The sequence below is a fragment of the Gymnoscopelus microlampas genome, assembly GCF_963454915.1.
Source record: "Gymnoscopelus microlampas genome assembly, chromosome: 2".
Taxonomy (NCBI): Eukaryota; Metazoa; Chordata; class Actinopteri; order Myctophiformes; family Myctophidae; genus Gymnoscopelus; species Gymnoscopelus microlampas.
In genome coordinates, this window is record NC_139939.1 from 49,183,965 (window position 1) to 49,201,483 (window position 17,519).

The 17,519-nt window shown below is 39.5% G+C and overlaps 3 protein-coding genes across 7 annotated transcripts in view; 1 reads left to right on the forward strand and 2 right to left on the reverse strand.

Moving 5' to 3' along the window:
- The first annotated feature begins 1,879 nt into the window (after nucleotides 1-1,879).
- asah1b (N-acylsphingosine amidohydrolase (acid ceramidase) 1b) lies at nucleotides 1,880-12,022 on the forward strand. Its single transcript, XM_084079254.1, has 14 exons — nucleotides 1,880-2,011; nucleotides 2,110-2,156; nucleotides 3,978-4,068; nucleotides 4,288-4,374; nucleotides 5,431-5,509; nucleotides 5,700-5,774; nucleotides 5,878-5,923; nucleotides 6,371-6,515; nucleotides 6,641-6,695; nucleotides 6,925-7,006; nucleotides 7,773-7,904; nucleotides 9,575-9,698; nucleotides 10,438-10,494; nucleotides 10,753-12,022. The coding sequence occupies exons 1-14, from the start codon at nucleotides 1,943-1,945 to the stop codon at nucleotides 10,840-10,842; spliced, it is 1,179 nt and encodes a 392-aa protein (XP_083935380.1). The 5' UTR covers nucleotides 1,880-1,942; the 3' UTR covers nucleotides 10,843-12,022.
- A 2,292-nt stretch (nucleotides 12,023-14,314) lies between these two features.
- Nucleotides 14,315-15,577, reverse strand: LOC311055564 (dynein axonemal assembly factor 4-like; the record flags this gene model as incomplete). Its single annotated transcript, XM_084071803.1, has 1 exon — nucleotides 14,315-15,577. One exon carries the CDS (start codon nucleotides 15,575-15,577, stop codon nucleotides 14,315-14,317), a length of 1,263 nt encoding a protein of 420 aa, XP_083927929.1.
- An 852-nt stretch (nucleotides 15,578-16,429) lies between these two features.
- pcm1 (pericentriolar material 1) overlaps nucleotides 16,430-17,519 on the reverse strand; it is a 41,441-nt gene continuing 40,351 nt past the window's right edge. For all 5 annotated transcript variants that reach the window (XM_084082394.1, XM_084082396.1, XM_084082397.1 and 2 more), the window contains 2 exons: nucleotides 17,196-17,319; nucleotides 16,430-16,986 (listed from right to left, as the gene is read on the reverse strand). In XM_084082394.1, the coding sequence (XP_083938520.1) occupies nucleotides 16,961-16,986; nucleotides 17,196-17,319 (150 nt within the window). In that variant the 3' untranslated portion in view covers nucleotides 16,430-16,960. The remainder of the gene's footprint in view (nucleotides 16,987-17,195; nucleotides 17,320-17,519) is intronic.

Consider the following 17,519-nt stretch of genomic DNA (forward strand, 5'->3'; position numbering starts at 1 on the left):
TTTGTATTGATCATTTTAATTATAATTTTCTTACACACCAACATCTGTATGTCATATGTACAGTATAAAAAGATGATTATAAAACGGACAATTTTACAATGAATTAAAAAAGGCAGTGTGTACATAAACCCTCCCCTCAATAACAGTGATTACATGACACTGTCTCCTCCCAGTGTGTATTTCCTGAAGCCAGTACTCGTATCGTATAACAGCATACTTTGGTGGTAACCATGACCGCATACACGCAGGATACTGAACCACTGGTTTATTTGATATAAACAGTTGCCACATTTATTTACAGCCATTGTTTTACTGAATGTTTGGGTCATTTCACAAAGCAACAAGGGTTCTGTTCTTCAAGTATATTATGAACCCCAGCGTCCCTATTCTGGACATGTCATAACAGGCGGAAATAGCAGATCTATAAGCTCAGCTTGTAGATCTGCTATTTTCAGGGAAGAGATTGTAGGGAAGATGGGAGTGAACCTACTACAGATCGAGCCTTGGGGGATGCTGGTCAACGAAGTATATTAGGATTTAAATGGTTAAGTAAATGCTGATCATACAGCATGTCGTGTACAGACCAAACTATGGTTCCAAAACCCAGAAGTGCTCTGGGGTTACTACCTTTGGTATTTTAAGTACATTTTGATGCCAATACTTCTGTACTTTTACTCAAGTACGTTTTGAATACCGAACTTGTAATTGTAACAGACTATTTCTATTGATACTTTTACTTAGGTAAAACATTTGAGTACTTCTTCTTCCATCACTGCTCAAATGTATGTGAACATTCTGTGCTTTGAGAAGCCGAATGTATAGTCCGTTGTACGACGGTGTCGCTTGTCAGGAAGAACAGATCTACAAGATCTACAAGCTATCAACGCGTCGCATAGCGACTCGTTGTTATCTTGTAGATCTGTTCTTCTTGGCACGCGAAAACCTCGTGCTTCCCGTAGTTGCATGGTACAGAAGAAGCTCTGGTAAACACCAGCGACGCGCTGACAGTGTTGCCATGTCCGGTTATTAGAAGCGACTTTGGTTTCTTTTTCTGTAAAGTCGCTTGTAAATATTGGTATTGGGTAGTTGCGCGGGTTGCGTTTTTTAGGGCTTGTGGCTAAAGTGTAGTTGCTTATTTGGGCTTGTTTCCTATGTTGTTTAGACAAGTGGTTCAACTTCTCAAACATTTTTAAGTAAAGAACCCCCAAATGAACATGTATTTTTCTGCGGACCCCCATTTAAAAGAATTTATCCCTGAGACCCCCATACAAGATTGGTGGATTTGAAAATATTTGTACATTTCCAAGATTTTTCATTGAAAATAGCAGATCTACAAGTTCACAACGCGTCCCATCGCAACGCGTTATGAGTTTAGAGTAAAGGACCAAAAGGAGTAAAGGAGTGTAAAACCCTACTCACTTTCAAAACTGCCCTAAAGATACACCTTCAGGAGGCTGCAATTCGAAAATGACCCCTGTCTAAGTCTTAACCTACCCCCCCCCCCCCCCCCCCCCCCATTTCTTTTTTTCTCTTGTACATTTCTTTTCACTCTTCATACCAGTAACCCGTAAGCTGATTGTATGACGTTATGTATAGTAGTGACGTAGTGTGTATATCTGTCTGTCTCTTATATGTCATCAGTGCTTAATGAGTCTTCCAGTTTAGTAGACCTTGTATTGTGATTTTTTTGTACTTCCATGTACTGATGTTCTCATGTCTTACTAAATAAAGTACATCAATCAATCAATCAATCAGTGAAAGTTAGAGAGTGGTCGCTTCGTTAGGGCTTGTTTTCATAGACCGGGTTGCTTATTTCTCTCGCACAATCTGGCAACACTGGTAAACACTAGCCCCTGACTTCCGTGGCTGAGCAGCAGATCACGGGAGTCATTCAACTACACAGACAGAGAGAGAGAGTTTTACTTGATTTTAAGTCCTAGACATGGACCGATTTGGTCTTATAGTTTTAGCGGCGTTCTTTTCAGGCGCATTGGCACAGTTTATACCACCGGTAAGTGAACTCTATGTGGGAAGATAACAAGTATTTGAATGTTGTGTTGTTGTGTTTCATAGCAAACTGACTTTTGTTTGTCTATGTTTAAACTACAGTACACAGAGGAGTGTCGGACAGGCATGTATCCTCCCAACGGTCCAACGTAAGTAGAAAGACGCCCTCAAGACTATAATAACATTATTATAATACGAGACACGTTGAATAACACTGTTACCAAACATTCTGCCAAGCAAGTAGTCACATGACATACAGTGTAGAGTTTTTGATTGATTGAATACTTTATCAACAGTTTGCCAATAGTACTGTAGGTACTATTATACAAAGGATAACACACTCAAAGTCCTGAGGGCTTATTTCCATTGTGGTCCTCCTGCGTAATTCAATTCATAGAGGTCATTTCTATGTTCTGCTGTTGAGCTTAGACGTTTATAGGACCAGTTAGTTACCATTTACAGACAGGTGCTCTTTTATGCTGGGTTTTGAAGGAGGTTAATAAGGAGTGGCAAACAATAGGTTACACAACACTGTTGTTTACAGCAGTTCCTCTCTAGTGGGGTCTGAGAACCTGGAGGGGTCCCCCACAAAATGAGGAACAGTTATGGAAGGAAGAATGACATTCAGAGCAGACCATAGAGTTTCACTCTACTACACTGTTATGTGTAGTAGACTCTAGAGTATGTGCTGTAATTGAGTACGTGCGGACCCCTATTGAATCAAGCTGAAAGGCTTCTTTGGGTTTTTCATCCTTTTTAGTTGACCTTGTATTTTGAACTGTACTTCCATGTGCTTTTTCTCTCTGCAAACTTCTAAATAAAGTATTCATTCAATCAATCAATCAATCAATCGAAGTTATAATATCTCCCCACCCACTCTCTACTGTAGCCTGTTGTGTAGCCATAAGGCAAGGAAGTTTGAAGCAACTCGCAGGGTATCAGTGGTGGTAGAAGTACTCACATTGTTTCCTTAAGTAAAAGTATCAATACTGCAATGTAGAAATACTCTGTTACAAGTAGAAGTTTGGAATTCAAAATGTACTTGAGTAAAAGCACAAAAGTATCGGCATCAAAATATACTTAAAGTACCAAAAGTAAAAGTACTCATTGTGCAGAATGTCCCATTGCATAGTTCAAAATGTAAAACATCTTTCGAAAATAGCCGATCTACAAGCTCACAATGTGACGCATTGTGAGCTTGTAGATAGATCTGCTATTTTCAAATGGCCGAAATATATATATGGCTGAAGTGGTTAGTGTGTTTTGTAATAATAATCAACATGTACAAAGTAACTCGTTTTCATATAATTGTAGTGGAGTAAAAGTACAATATTTTCCTCTGAGATGTAGTGGGGTAGCAGTAAAAGTATTGCAATTTGTAAATACTGAAGAAATAAAAAGAATACCTCAAAAGTACAGTACTTGAGTACATGTACTTATTTACTTTACACCACTGCTTCTAATGTCGCATGTCCTGCCATTGACAGCCCTCATCGAGAGATAGAAAGGTCGAGGTCCTATTTGCTTGTATTGAACGTATCAATATTGCAGCTCTATTGGGTTATCTTCTTTGTTCCTCGACCTTTACTTGTATGTGCTCATGACATGAAAATGTTTGAGAGCCACTGGTCTAGGCTACACAGGTCTGGTTTATGTGTCAATGCTACAGTCATTTCTATCTTGAGTTGGCTGAAATAATGATAAGATGTTTATTGTTTAGTGCATCCACTTGAAATCAAATGGCAGCATCAACAAAGAAATACAAATACAGCATCATCATTATGCCATAAACTGTTAGGTCCGTCATAGTCAAGTCATCATAGTCTGATTTGTGGAGGAAGAGAAATTAGATAGTCAAGAATGAAAATAGCTCTGTCATTGTTTTAGGAGATTTACATAATGACAGTGCATTTCTCAGATTTGCACTCTGTGTTGCTGCAGTAATGTTCTATTTAACCTTTCTGGATCAGGTTCAAAGGAGCAGTCCCATGGTACACAGTAGATCTGGACTTGCCTCCCAGCAAGAGATGGACCCAGTTGATCACTGACAAAAAACAAGATGTAAGAATCTTACCTGAATATATTGTGTCATTTAAGCACTGGTTCTCAATGTCGGGTCCAAATGGACCCTTACCAGCCCGTAACTCTGCTAGTGTACAAATCCCATTTGTATACTGAAGATTTTACAGTGTAGATTGGTGTCCCAGACGGCTATTAGATGTGTCTTATAGCCCCATGGCATGTGTGTACTAATAAGAACCCTTTATGTGTTATGTTTAGCTGACCAACATGATCCAGGTCATCAGAGACTTGGCTGATGCTTTCGTACCCAGTGGGAAGCTGATAGAAATTGTTGATATCGCTCTGGTGAGTGTGCTTTTTATTTACTGAATCCAATCTTACACCTCAGTTGTATGAGGATTGATACATAGTTATATATTAATAATATAATAGAACAAATACGAAATAACAACAATAATAATAATAATATCATTATAAATGTAATTTGAATGAAAGTAATGGACATTTTGGAAAATGCTAGACATAAACGATCCACTTGGTATCCTGTATGCAACATCTAAAATCTCATATTTTTACAAACAGCTTTTCAAAAAGAGGTTTGTCTTTTGAGTTAGATGGTACCTTACTGAAACTGTGTGGTGTTGGGGGAAAAAAACGTTATAAGTTGGTGCTGCTTGAAATGATAATTTAGGCATTTAGAAGATGCTAAAGGGAGAGGGATGGGAAAAAAAAATTAGTTCAGTATCATCATAGCAGTCATAGGAGAGCAGAGATGGGATCTGGTGTAAAGAGGGAAAGGAAGGGGTCCAAGTACAGACTCCTGGGGGGGTCAGTGGAACAGAAAACAGACTCCGGATTAAATACTCACAGAGGGTAGTTATTGATAATTGAGCCATCAGTGTGGGAGGAGAGGATCAACAAAAGGCAGAAACTGGGCAAATTGCTGTCTTGTGTCTAACTGCCAAAGGTTCTCTTTCCATCATCTTGGCTCAAGCTAGAGCTGCACTATTAAGGCAAACATCATAGTCATAATGAGATGATCAAATTAACTATGGACATAAACAACCCCTCTGGTGATACAGCGTCTGCTTGATGTTTGATCTTAATAAAGCTTAATAATGTTTCTGTCTCTACTTCAATAATCAAGTTCACTTATCCATGATCACTGTAGTGGTGCAGATAGGGGTCGGACACAACCGCGAAAACACAGCAAACTAATATTTGAGGAGTGAACGACATCAGGTCAGGATAGTCTGATTGTCAGGATAGTCTGATTGAAATGTCCTATGTCTGGAACGGGAGTGAACTGTACAAGCACTGTAAATAATAACTTAAACATATATTGACACAAGCAATTGCATGTAAAGGTTTTAAAGCTGTCTTATGTGTTTCTGTTTCTAGCCGGCTATTGTGCAGAGCCTCCCGTACCCTTTCGCTGATGAAATAAACGGAATTGCAACCGCCTCAGGCATTCGTCTTGGTAAGAACTCAGATATTTTTTTATTTTTAACCTCCAGTCACTGATAGTTCCTCAAACTGTTCTAAAATGTATGCACTCTTGACTGTTACTGCAAACCTATTTGTATGTAAGGGTTCACCCAATGTAATGTGTTGTATAAATATGAACATATAGATGTCTAATTGCTTATTCTTTTCTATTTGTAATGCAGGTGAAATTGCGTTGTTTAACATCTTCTATGAGGTGTTCACTGTGTGCACCTCAGTTGTAGCAGAAGACACTAATGGTAGGTGGTCAAGTTATTTAGCTAATTATCATTGTGAAATGTTTTCAAGTAAAACGGTGTAATTTCTCATGATGGCTTATTGGCCTTGGTCTTACTCTTACAGGTAACCTGATCCATGGCAGAAATCTGGACTTTGGATTATTTTTGGGGTGAGAATGCATTAAGTTGAAGGAGGGAGCTTTGGCTGTGTTACACTTTCAAGAAAGTATTAATTTGAGTATTTAACTCGCAGCATTTTTTTATTACATTTTTTAAACTCTGTTGCTACTTTCTAATTGCTTCATTGTGGGATCAAAACCTAGCACCAAAAGGGGTTGAAAGGTCAGGGAGGGATCTTTCCTTTTATTGTTACTCCATTATAGTGGCCTGCATATAGCTTGTAAACACTGCAAATGATGTTTGGCAGGTTCTTATAAGCTTTATTTGGACTGCACCATACTGTACTACATCTCACTGTAGTACTTCCCCCTGTTCTATATCTCACAGCACTACATGTTACTGCATTATACTGTATCTTACTGCACTACACAATATTGAATTCAGAATTGGTCCAATGGAGGTCATAGAGTCATAACACAGTCTTTCTCTCTGTGTAGGTGGGACGTAAAGAACAAGTCATGGGAAGTCAGTGAGAAGCTCAGACCTCTTGTGGTGAACATTGACTTCACCAGAAATAACAAGACTGTCTTCAAGTCGACCAATTTTGCCGGATACGTTGGTATTCTGACTGGCATCAAAGCTGTAAGTTAACTGAAACAGAAATAATAAAATATTAGTGAACCGCTTGAGCTCATGATGTCAATGCTATATTGGTCTTGCCTAGCTCCGGGTGTATATTTAACAAAACATTTTTTCAATCTTCAAAGAACACATTCACTCTGACTATGAACGAGCGCTTCAGTGTCGACGGAGGGTACATCGGTGAGTGTTTAAATTGTTCTCATTGCACTCCTGCTTTTAACTGACATTTGGTATAAACAGGTGCTGGAAAACCTTGAGTGCACTTGAGCTTAACATGAAAATTGTATTTATCCTGAGGGGAAATTTAGTCTTAACGGGAGCCAAGCTTTGTTCAAATGATTGAATATGCTTGAATGTGGGTGTTGTTTGTTTTTAAGGTTAATGCTTTTGTTTCTCTCTTCTACTTAAGGAATCATGGAGTGGATTCTGGGAAAGAGGGATGGCATGTGGATGAGTTTCCTCACCCGCTCTGTCCTTGAGAACGCTACCAGGTCAGTTTCCTTATAACTATTAAATAAATGTGTATATTTATTTCACTTTTACATATAGATAGATTGATATATGTGGAGTGTGAGCCATCATAGAATAATGTCTTCCATCTACATTAGTATCTTGAATTACAGCTGATGCAGGAAATTCTCTGTTAAATGCCGCACAGTTGAAACAAATAACTATGCTGTAACACAATACGCCAGTGTCTGTCAGCCAGCTTGTTAACAGACAATCCTTCTTCTGACTGCTTTAAAGACAGCATGCCTAGATTCTTCCAAACATTTCACTTGGGGCTGGAACAAAAGTCTATGTAGAGGGGAAAAAAAGTAGGGCATCTGCACTTGCTACATGACTCCTAATTGTACCTCTGGGAACACAAAAAGAGAGATGAGTTTTTGTCATCTCTTACAACAGGAAATGAAAGGCTTCCACTGGGCCGTGTAATAGACTAATATTGTTTCTGCAAGACATGCAACAAACAATTCAGATGACTGGAATGTGCTTGTCAGTAAAAAAATGTTAATTTAGCTCTGAGAGTGCACTGTACAAATGTAACCAAAGGGACGCTTATGGGTCCAAATGATTACTTGTACACTCAGTTAAATTAACAATCCCAGATTTTACTGTGTACTAAGTATTAGGATTCCCACATGCTCTTTCCACATGCCACATGCTGTTTGCAAAAATCAGGAACTCAATATTAGCTTAATGTTCTGTCATCATGCCGCTTTCCTATTCCCGCTCTCTCTCTCTCATTCTCTCCAGCTATGAGGATGCCAAGAACCGTCTGGCCCAGACCAAGCTGCTGGCTCCAGCCTACTTCATCGTGGGAGGAAACCAGACAGGCCAGGGCTGTGTCATCACCAGGTCCAGAGAGCTCAGCCTGGACATCTGGGAGTAAGGAGCATATTCAAGTGTATTCATTGTTTGAATTAGATTTTCAGATAGCATAACTTTGGAGCTTGTGAGGGTTTTGGTTTGCATTTGGATGTGCTGGTCAAGTCCTTCTCCGTGTACTGAGGACAGTGATGTTGCTTTGTCCCAGGCTAACAGGGGAATGGGCAGTTCATTCTAGATGACATTTGGGGCCACTTTGGTCCCAAACAACATCTCTCAAAAACTACTGGCTGCATTGCCATGGAATTTGCATGACTCTTGCTGATTTTGATTACTCCATGGCCTTTCCGCTAGCGCCATCATTAGGCGAGAATTTCAAGCGCACAAGATAATCTCAAAATCGGAAAAGGGCAAAAAGATCTGAGCACTCAAAAAAGGAACGGAGGCTACGAACTTTAATGTCTATTACAAAGGTTAAAAGCCCACGTGTTTTGATGGAGCTGGTCCTTCATCAGGGCCAGATCTAATGGGCAGATTGCTGAGTGCATTCATGTTCCCCTGAGGATGACAGTACGATGATTTTCGTGGCCCTGTGACCTTTCCTCTAGTGCCACCCTTAGGTCAAACTTTACATCTACTTACCATCCTAAACTAAAAATATATACTTGTTGTTGTTGTAAGGATGGTAAAGAAAAATATGTCCATGTGGGAATGAAACCGGGACCCAGTGCTTTAACAGACAAGAGCAAGACATTATAGCCTGTTGTAACCTAGAACACAGTACTGACTTTTATAGATCTTGGTGTGTACTTTGTGGCTTAGTTTGAACTCCTTCCAAATTTCACAACAATCACAAGACACTACAGGTCTTGTGATTGTTGTGAAATTTGGTCATGAGGTTTCTGTCCGACTTGCCGTCATCAGATCTTACACACACAGCACACCAGATGATGTTTGTTCTGAGAACAAACATCATCTTCTGTGCTGTGTGTATTTTGGTACATAATCTGTATTTCCAGTACTTGACTGTCAGTCTGTCGCAACATCTGTCTGTATATGATTTTATTGTTGGTTTTTAAATCTTTAAATGGATTAGTGCCATTTTATCTTGAATTATATGTTCCATCCAGATCCCTGAGGTCAGCTGATCAACTGCTGCTTGTCGTCACTAAAAGGAGTAGTTCACCCAAAAAATTACTTATTTTCTATCAGTTACACACCCCACAAAGCATTGAATTCATCGAGATTTTGTTGTTGTCGCATTCCTAAGCCAATAATTTGATGACCGGTTGAGTCTCCTACTGACCTGGTCATCAAATTATTGGCTTAGGAATACGACAAAAACAAAAACAGCTCCACGAATTCAAGGCTTCATCGGGTGTGTAATTGGTAGAAAATAAGTAATTTTTTTAAGCAAAGAGGGTGGCGAGCCTTCTCAATTGTAGCTCCCAAATTGTGGAACCAGCTACCTTGTAATGTCAGGCTGGCTCCCCCCACACTACCTCATGTATTTCTTGGCTTTTAACCCTGATTGATATTTGTACTCATGTTTAATTATATTGTGTATTCATTTGTATGTTTTTATTTGTCGTTATGCCTACTGTGCAGCACTTTGGTCGACTGTTATTTTGAAATGTGCTCTATAAATAAAGTTGGATTGGATATGTGTCTCTGTCTACTTATATTCATCTCTCTATTGAATGATTCAACTCTTCTCTCCCTCCCTCCAGGATTGAGCTGAAGCTGGGTAGGTGGTACGTTCTGGAGACCAACTATGACCACTGGGATAAGCCTCTGTTCCTGGATGACCGCAGAACACCAGCTATGAAGTGTATGAACCAGACCTCGCAGGGAGTAAGTAAAATGGAAAGTGATTTAAATAAACTTAAAGCTTTTCTTTAAATAAATATACAGGTGCTTTGACAGTAATTCCATATATGTAAGAAAAGTGCAAAAGTCTTATAAGATTGACAGGGTCCCCACGGTCATGAAATTCCTGGAAATATTTTGAAATAAAATTTAAAAAAATCCAGTACTGGAAAAGGTTTGAAATTGATCAAACATCATCAAAGGTCCTGGAATTTATCAAGGGTCCTGGAAAAATATTTGGCTATGCATTGTTTTTGGCTATTGATTTTGTTAAAACAAAACATTTTCATAAACATGAATAATATTACACGAAATATGTAACATAAGTAGTTTTTCGCCGAACGGGCTGTGTGACGGCAGCCTAATGTATGTCTCAAACTGTATTTTTGCTACACTGCCTATCTTTGGGCATTCTACATAGGAGTAAGAGACACATTATTGCGCCGAATTATTGTTATATAGGCCTGGAAATTGGGCTAAATATTCTGGAAAAGTTTTGGAAAAGTTTTGGAAATTCATTGCTAAAAATGTGTGGGGACCCTGGATTGAAGTTCAACTCAAATGTATAGAGCCCTTGTATAGCCCTTAATCACTGTTCTCAAAGGGATTTACAGACCCACATTTAACCATGGAAGTAAGTCTGGCAAGGTGGAATAAGGACTGTAGAATTTCAGCCTTATTTTACTACTAACACACACTTAATCTGCCTCTTTGTCTTTCATAGAACATCACATTGAAGACGATGTACGATATGCTCTCAACCAAACCAGTCCTGAACAAGGTGAGTCTTTTGTTGACATTAGCCATATTTCTGTGGCGTTATAAAGCTGGATTGATGTGACCTGCCTTGGCAAAATAGGTTTTGCCTTTTCGGACGAATGTGTTAGGTGGCCAAATTTTTGGTGCACCCCTAAAAATAACACTTGCAAAGTTAGAAAGTTAATGATTTCTACTGAAATTTCTACTGAGTGTAGTTTGCACACAACGCAACCACAGCGGACTCATTTATGTCCTCCATTCTCCACTGTGTCCTCTGCAGTTGACCACATACACAACCCTGATGGAAGTGTCCAAGGGCAGACTGGAGTCCTACATCCGTGACTGCCCTGACCCCTGCATGCCCTGGTGAACATCTCCTCTACCTCTTCAGTTTTCTAAACGCCTGATTGCACAGAAAGACTGGGAGAGAGAGAGATGAGCTCAGGTCTTTCCTCAGTGACTAATCATAGGAACCAAAGATTGCCTCAATGTTGTACAGTAGCACTCTCACGAGTATTTTTAACCAAAGCAAATAAGAGCGTCCAGTTGGTGCAGAGGTAAAGTTGCTCCCCACCACCATGGATTCCTCCGTGGTGTTTCCAGCTTGGACAGGCGCTCCGACGAACACAATAGTCTCTGTGCATAAGTGTAGTCGCAGGTTTCCAGAAGGTGGCATAACCGTTTCCTGTTTCAGTTCATTTTTTCCATTCCATTTGATTTGCTCATCAGCAGTTTTGATCTGTAAACACATGTGAATGTGTCATATGTGTGTGTATGTATGTGTAAGTGTGTTTTAAATTGGCTGCTGAGCCAAACAAATAACAGTATGGGCCTATGGGGAAGTGAACTGGAATAGGAAACGGGTATGCCACCTTCTGGAAAACTGGGACTACACTTATGCCCAGAGCCGATTGGCTGTACAGTACTAACGACTCCTACAGGTTGGTTGCCTATTCAGTAGGTAGCAGAACTTGGAAGAATGGCATTTTATGCCCCCTCACTGTCAGGTGAAAAGAAGTGGTTGACGAGTCCATGTGTATCGGAGGAGACACATGGTTGTCTACACCCTCCCATAGATCCAGAGCAGTGACAGGGATATACTGTACATGGGGGGGGAATAGCAATGACTAAATTAGGGAGAATTGGGAAAAAAAAGAAATGCTGATCAGCTGAAATTCAGCTGGCAATAATACAACGTATTAACCTGAAGTCAGTGTAAAAATGAAACTGATATTTTATGGTAATATTTGACCACTTGTTTTGTACTGTATGGCTGAAGGTGGAGAATGTGTTTTTTTAATGTGAGATATGCAGTACGTGATCATTCTGTCAGGTTGTAGGCTAGCAGGCTAGCAGGTCTCAACCTGGGCGCCAGATCCCCTCAGGGGGGACACAGGAAGGATGCCAGATAATTTGTTGAGAACCACAGTGTGATAACACAAAATCATTAACGGAACATGACTAATCATTTCACTTTTACTGATAATTGTACGGTCTACTTTTCACTGTTCTTGTAATGAATTTGGTGGTAATAAAAACCTATGACTGTGTTTCTGACATTTCGTTTAAAAACTTTCTTCAAAAAGAAAGTCAGGCACTTATTGGAAATGACTGGTGGTAAAACCGTGAAGGCCGGTGGCATTCAATCAGTGTTTTCATTTGAACAAAAGCACTTTCCACAGCTCAGAGTAGATTGCAGCACTCAACCACAAATCATTTGAATCATGATTAATGCTGAATACTGCATGTCCTGCTGTGTTTTGAATGTGATATTTTTCATTTTATTTCTTTTTAATTGAAATGATACATCCCCTGTGGAGTTTTTGATCTAAACAGGATTCGTTTCAATAACAAATTTAAGCTTTTCAAATTACTTTTTCTTTTCTGCGACTGATGCAAAATGAAAATGAGCTACTGACAAATCTTTATCTGGAACTTTGGGCTAAATGCCAAGAAAACCAAGGTTTATGGAAAGCCATTTTAACATTTAATCGACCCACAATCCTGTAATGGATTGTGAGTCTGTAATTATATTTGATCTAATCCAATATCCAACATTTGTCCTAGTCAAAATTGTAGTCTGTCTCACTAGTCGTAACAGGTAATTACAGTTATCTGCAGTAATAAGCCTGGAACACATATGTTGTTATTCAAGCCAGGAACACCAATATGTGTAGTTGTTGCTATACAGTATGTAGCAACATAATTTTATTTCAAATCGGCCTCAGATCTAAATGGGTTAATGTCTACAACTTTGATTACATTTGATGTAATACAACTTTGATTACATTTAAGATAACTTTAAAATATAATGTGACTGTTTCAACATTAAATAGCTAGACTGAGTATTGCAGATACTTGATCTTGTCGTTTGCTAAATTGTGTGCTGAGAGCGCAACTTCTTCAGACACCCTTTTCTTGTCAGGGGAGGTCCCTTAGCCTTTAACCTTCCGGGGCCTCACTACAAGGCAGTAGTCTCGTAACCCTGATGAGGGGGGCTAACGGGTGCTACACCTTGCCCAAGGGTGACCCGAAACTATGTAAGGCAGGGGCGTTCAGCTCCCTGAGGCTTATATGAGCCCACATACCCCAGATACAGTATCTGTAATTAAATTATACCTAGTCAAACTGAACATTTCTGACACCTACAGTGACATCCTTTCTATCCACAATTATCATTTCTGGATATTTGTAGTAGCATTCTTACTAGGAGAAACTCCCATTTCCGATATCAGCAATCCAAATCTAAATGTTACTAGTCATCATTTTAATATATGGCTAACAGTGGTTACAATATATGACCAGTAGGTGCTGATTGACAAATCCATTTAGCAGTTCTTACAGCTATTTATACTAATATAATTTAAATGATCTACAATGCCTGGATTGTGATAGACAATTGTGGCAACACTTGTTTTAAGAGCTTTATTAGTATGAGATGATCACCTGCAGACACTACACTCTGCTTTGTCAAAACTCTTACAGTACTTTTAAGTTTACATGTAAAATTTTGGTTTTACCTGATATTCTTGAATATGAGGTATGTGCGGCTGAGGTAAACCGACGTACTTAAACAGTAGTACAGTCTCAGGTTAAGCTAAAAGGATAATCCCCAGGGGCTTGTTTCCATTGAAGCATCACTTTTACAAAATAAAAAATACAACATAATAATTAAAAAAATGTTGAGAGGCACAAACTTATTGTCTTGTTTACACCTGTAATCATGGTTGCTTCTGTTTTCATTGGGGAAGGTACTTTTTTCCTAAAGAGATGCTTGGAGGCAGCCGCCACCTTACAACCTTCTAAATTGCATTAATGTTGCTTTATAGACGTGATGCAGGGTAAATAAGGCACCTTATGCAACAAGGGTGTTGTAATGTGGAGGTGGGTCCAGTGTGACATCTATAGCACCTTTAAGTCTGCAGTACTTAGCCCTATGTGGGTTTTTATCTCTGCCAATAAAAGGTGGAGCAAGAGATTTTGTTTTTGCCACTGTGTGTGTGTCTGTGTGTGTGTGTGTGTGTGTGTGTGTGTGTGTGTGTGTGTGTGTGTGTGTGTGTGTGTGTGTGTGTGTGTGTGTGTGTGTGTGTGTGTGTGTGTGTGTGTGTGTGTGTGAGAGAGAGAGAGAGAGAGAGTGAGTATGGAGCTAATGTCACAAAACGCTGATCTTTGAAATTGGTTCAAAAACATTTTGTGAATTAATAAGCAAAATTATTGTCCTACTAGTATGGACGACAGCTAGCCATTGTTACTGAACTTTAGGTTGGTTTTCCTCACTCACTTGCTTCAACATGTTGCTGAAGTCTGACAAATCAATTCCCACTTGGTACAGTTACAGAAAATCATGACGTTTGGGGAGCCAATTCAGTGTCTTCTAGTGTGCTATCTTCATTCTTCACCTGTTCTTCACATAACTCCACCTGCCCACTGACACTACCTTGAATAATTAGCCTGATTCTCTGTGCATCTGCCTGTAGGGACTCATTCTGAGGAGCAATCATCAAAGCAGCTTGGTAATCCTCAAGGCCTTCTGTGTAGAGTTCCAGCTCACAGAAAGCAGTTCCTCTCCGTACATGTGCTCTTACTCTGGCAGATGCATTGTCAGGAACTGGTGGTGTCAGTAGATCAAGTGCCTTAGAGGAATCCTCCATAGCTTTGTGAAAATGTCTTAGTTTCAGATGACACGCAGCCCTGTTCGAGTACAAGGCCGGGATCATTCCGTTCAGCTTGATCGCAAGGTTGTAGGCATTTACTGCACCCAGGTAGTTTCCAATTGAAAAACATTTGTCTCCTTTCTCCTTCAACCAGTCTGGGTTCTTCTCTTCCTCCTTCAAGTCAGTCAGTTCTGCAAGGTCTGCACTTATTGCACGTCTGGCTTCAGCTTGCTTTTTGAGCCACTCCTCCTCTTCTGGCAATCGGGATTCTCTGAGTGGCGTGGGGAGCCCTCGTGGGGTAAATTTGAGTTGAATATTTCCAAAGGATCTTGGCGCTGGCAAATTGACCTGCCTTTTCTTGCTGCTTCTCTGATCACATTTGACCATGCGTGCGTCTGAGGATGTGTTCATTTTCTCCGAGCTGGTGCTTGGACTTGGCATTTTGACTAATGGTTCTTTGACTGTTACTTTTTCCTCCTTTACTTTCCACGACTTCACTTCATCATCTCTCGTTTTCTTGATCCTCTCTCTCTCTTCCTGCTCAAGCTTCATCATTGTGTCCAATGCATATTTTTTATCTTCTCTCTTCTTTTCATCTTTGGCTTTGGTGTCTGTTGCAATTTTTTCCTGGTATTTCAAGAGTGCCCTCTCTCTAATATTTTGCATTTGCTCTTTATTGTTGTTCCTAATCATGAGATGCTCCCACAGCCTGTGGGCCCTCTTCTGCAGAATGATAGCTGCAACACCATTTCCAATCTGTGTATTGCTTTGATCGTCAATGACAGGTTCAAACAGAAACGCTTCAAACAGAAAGGGTGGGAAATGGACCTTTAGATATTCATCTGTAGAAAGTATATCCACTTTCGTAACCTTCGTACCTTTTAAAGGTACATTTATGTAAACAGTTGATTCTGTCTGTTTCCATGAGTAGTCTTTAATGATCAAAGGCATTTCCAAGTAAATACCAACAGTTAAGTTTGCTCTTACTAACTGGTGTTATTAACTGTCCTTGATTAGGATTATTAAATATCAACTATTAATATCATACGTAAAATCTATATGGAACAGGTGCTTTCCAAACTACAATGACGTCAAGCTGCGCAAGCTTTTATAATGTAGCAGTGATGTCATAGTTCCTCGCATCATGATTGGTGGAGAGGAATTACAGAGTTCTAGAAGTCCGAACACACTCCGAATTTACCTGACCTGTATCCTAGCAACGATGGCAGCCAACTGTTGAGTGAGTCTTGTGTCTGAAATTCTTTGCATTCTATAGAATGCAAAGAATTTCAGACACAGTTACTGTGTTAACTGATAACTGTGTATGTGTGTTACTCTCGATCTGCTTCTCCGATTGGTGAAACACTTACTTAACGCCCATTTATGGAGATCCTTGAACTCTCCCAAGTTGGTGCGGCATAGACTGGCCTCAGAGTACTCTGATAACAGGTACAGTATGGTACTACTCTGCTCCGATGATGGGTATTACACCAGTAATAAATCTATATTAATCTCTGTGTGTGTCCCGCATATTGAGAACCATCCGACCGATCTTCCTCAGAAGGTGGAAGGTGGAGGAGAAGACAACTCCTCCATGGGTGCGGTCTTAATAGCATCCACTGCACCTAGTAGAATGGGTAAATGCAGAGGACAATTACAGATATGTGCACATGTACTAGGGAAATAATTATGTAAGGCAAAACTGCTTCTCTTAAATTCTATGCCACAGTATACCATCACCAACAACATAATTTTAAGACAATTCGTAAACTTCAGTACAAATGAATGACAATTACGCCACTCTCAAAAGATTCAACTTCTTTTATTTATTAAAACCTGTTACCTGCTAACATTAATGGAAATAATGGGAGTCAAGAACAAAGAAAAACACACTAAAGCAGCAGAACGAGGCAAAAATAGACAAAAATAGAACATTTAAAACTGAATTCAAACTGATCCCAGAACAGTAAAAGTAACAAAAAGAATGAGGGCTACTAGAAAGAAAATAAAGATTCAAACAGAGGCATACAACTTTGTCAACAGCAGCATAGGGGAAAAACAACCTAAATCAGCAACCAATTAAATGAACATGTTGAGGAATAAAGTGATTTAAGTGTTGATTATGTGTAGCTATAGCTTTTATTTCAATATGTGTTTGTTACTGCAACCTGTGATGAATCTTCTGAACCGTTGCTCCTGCCACGTTACTTCAACATAAAGAACAATCAACAAAAAGAACAATTGATCGTCCGTTGATACAGGCTCAGTGTGCGAGATTGATGCTACTGTAGTGTTTCTAAAAATCAATGGATATTTAGACGTTGGTGCGATTCTTCATGCACTCTGGGCACCAAGACTTTCTGTAAGAAGGAAAAGCAAACGTGACACTATGATCAAAATCAACTAAGCTGGCTATTGCATTTATTCCATAATATAAAGTAAACATCAAATAAATGTTGTATTGTCTATATTTGATATGATCAAATGTTAGCTCAAGCCTAAATTGAACGGTTTTGAGTCCATTGATAATTATAGAATTAGTTAGTTTGGAGTAAACCGTTTTCTATACCTGGTTCTTTGAGTGTGTGTGCATTTCCCACCAGCACAGTCAGTGTGTTTGTGTTGTGGTTGAGGATCTCTGCTGACAGGTTGTTGCTCTGCTGTTCATCCACAATCCGCTTCTGAAGCTCCTCCTGACAGCAACACATGCAGGTTAGTTCAATTCATATATATTCATGAACAGTTCCTTTTGTTATGGACAGCATCACATACACAGCCTTTACTTGACCTGGGTAAGAGGAGTGATAAGCTTGTGCTGATTGGTTGAGGTCTATGTAACCCTTAGGGCTAATATGGCAGCTGGCCAATCAATGCAATGCAAAACCACATATTC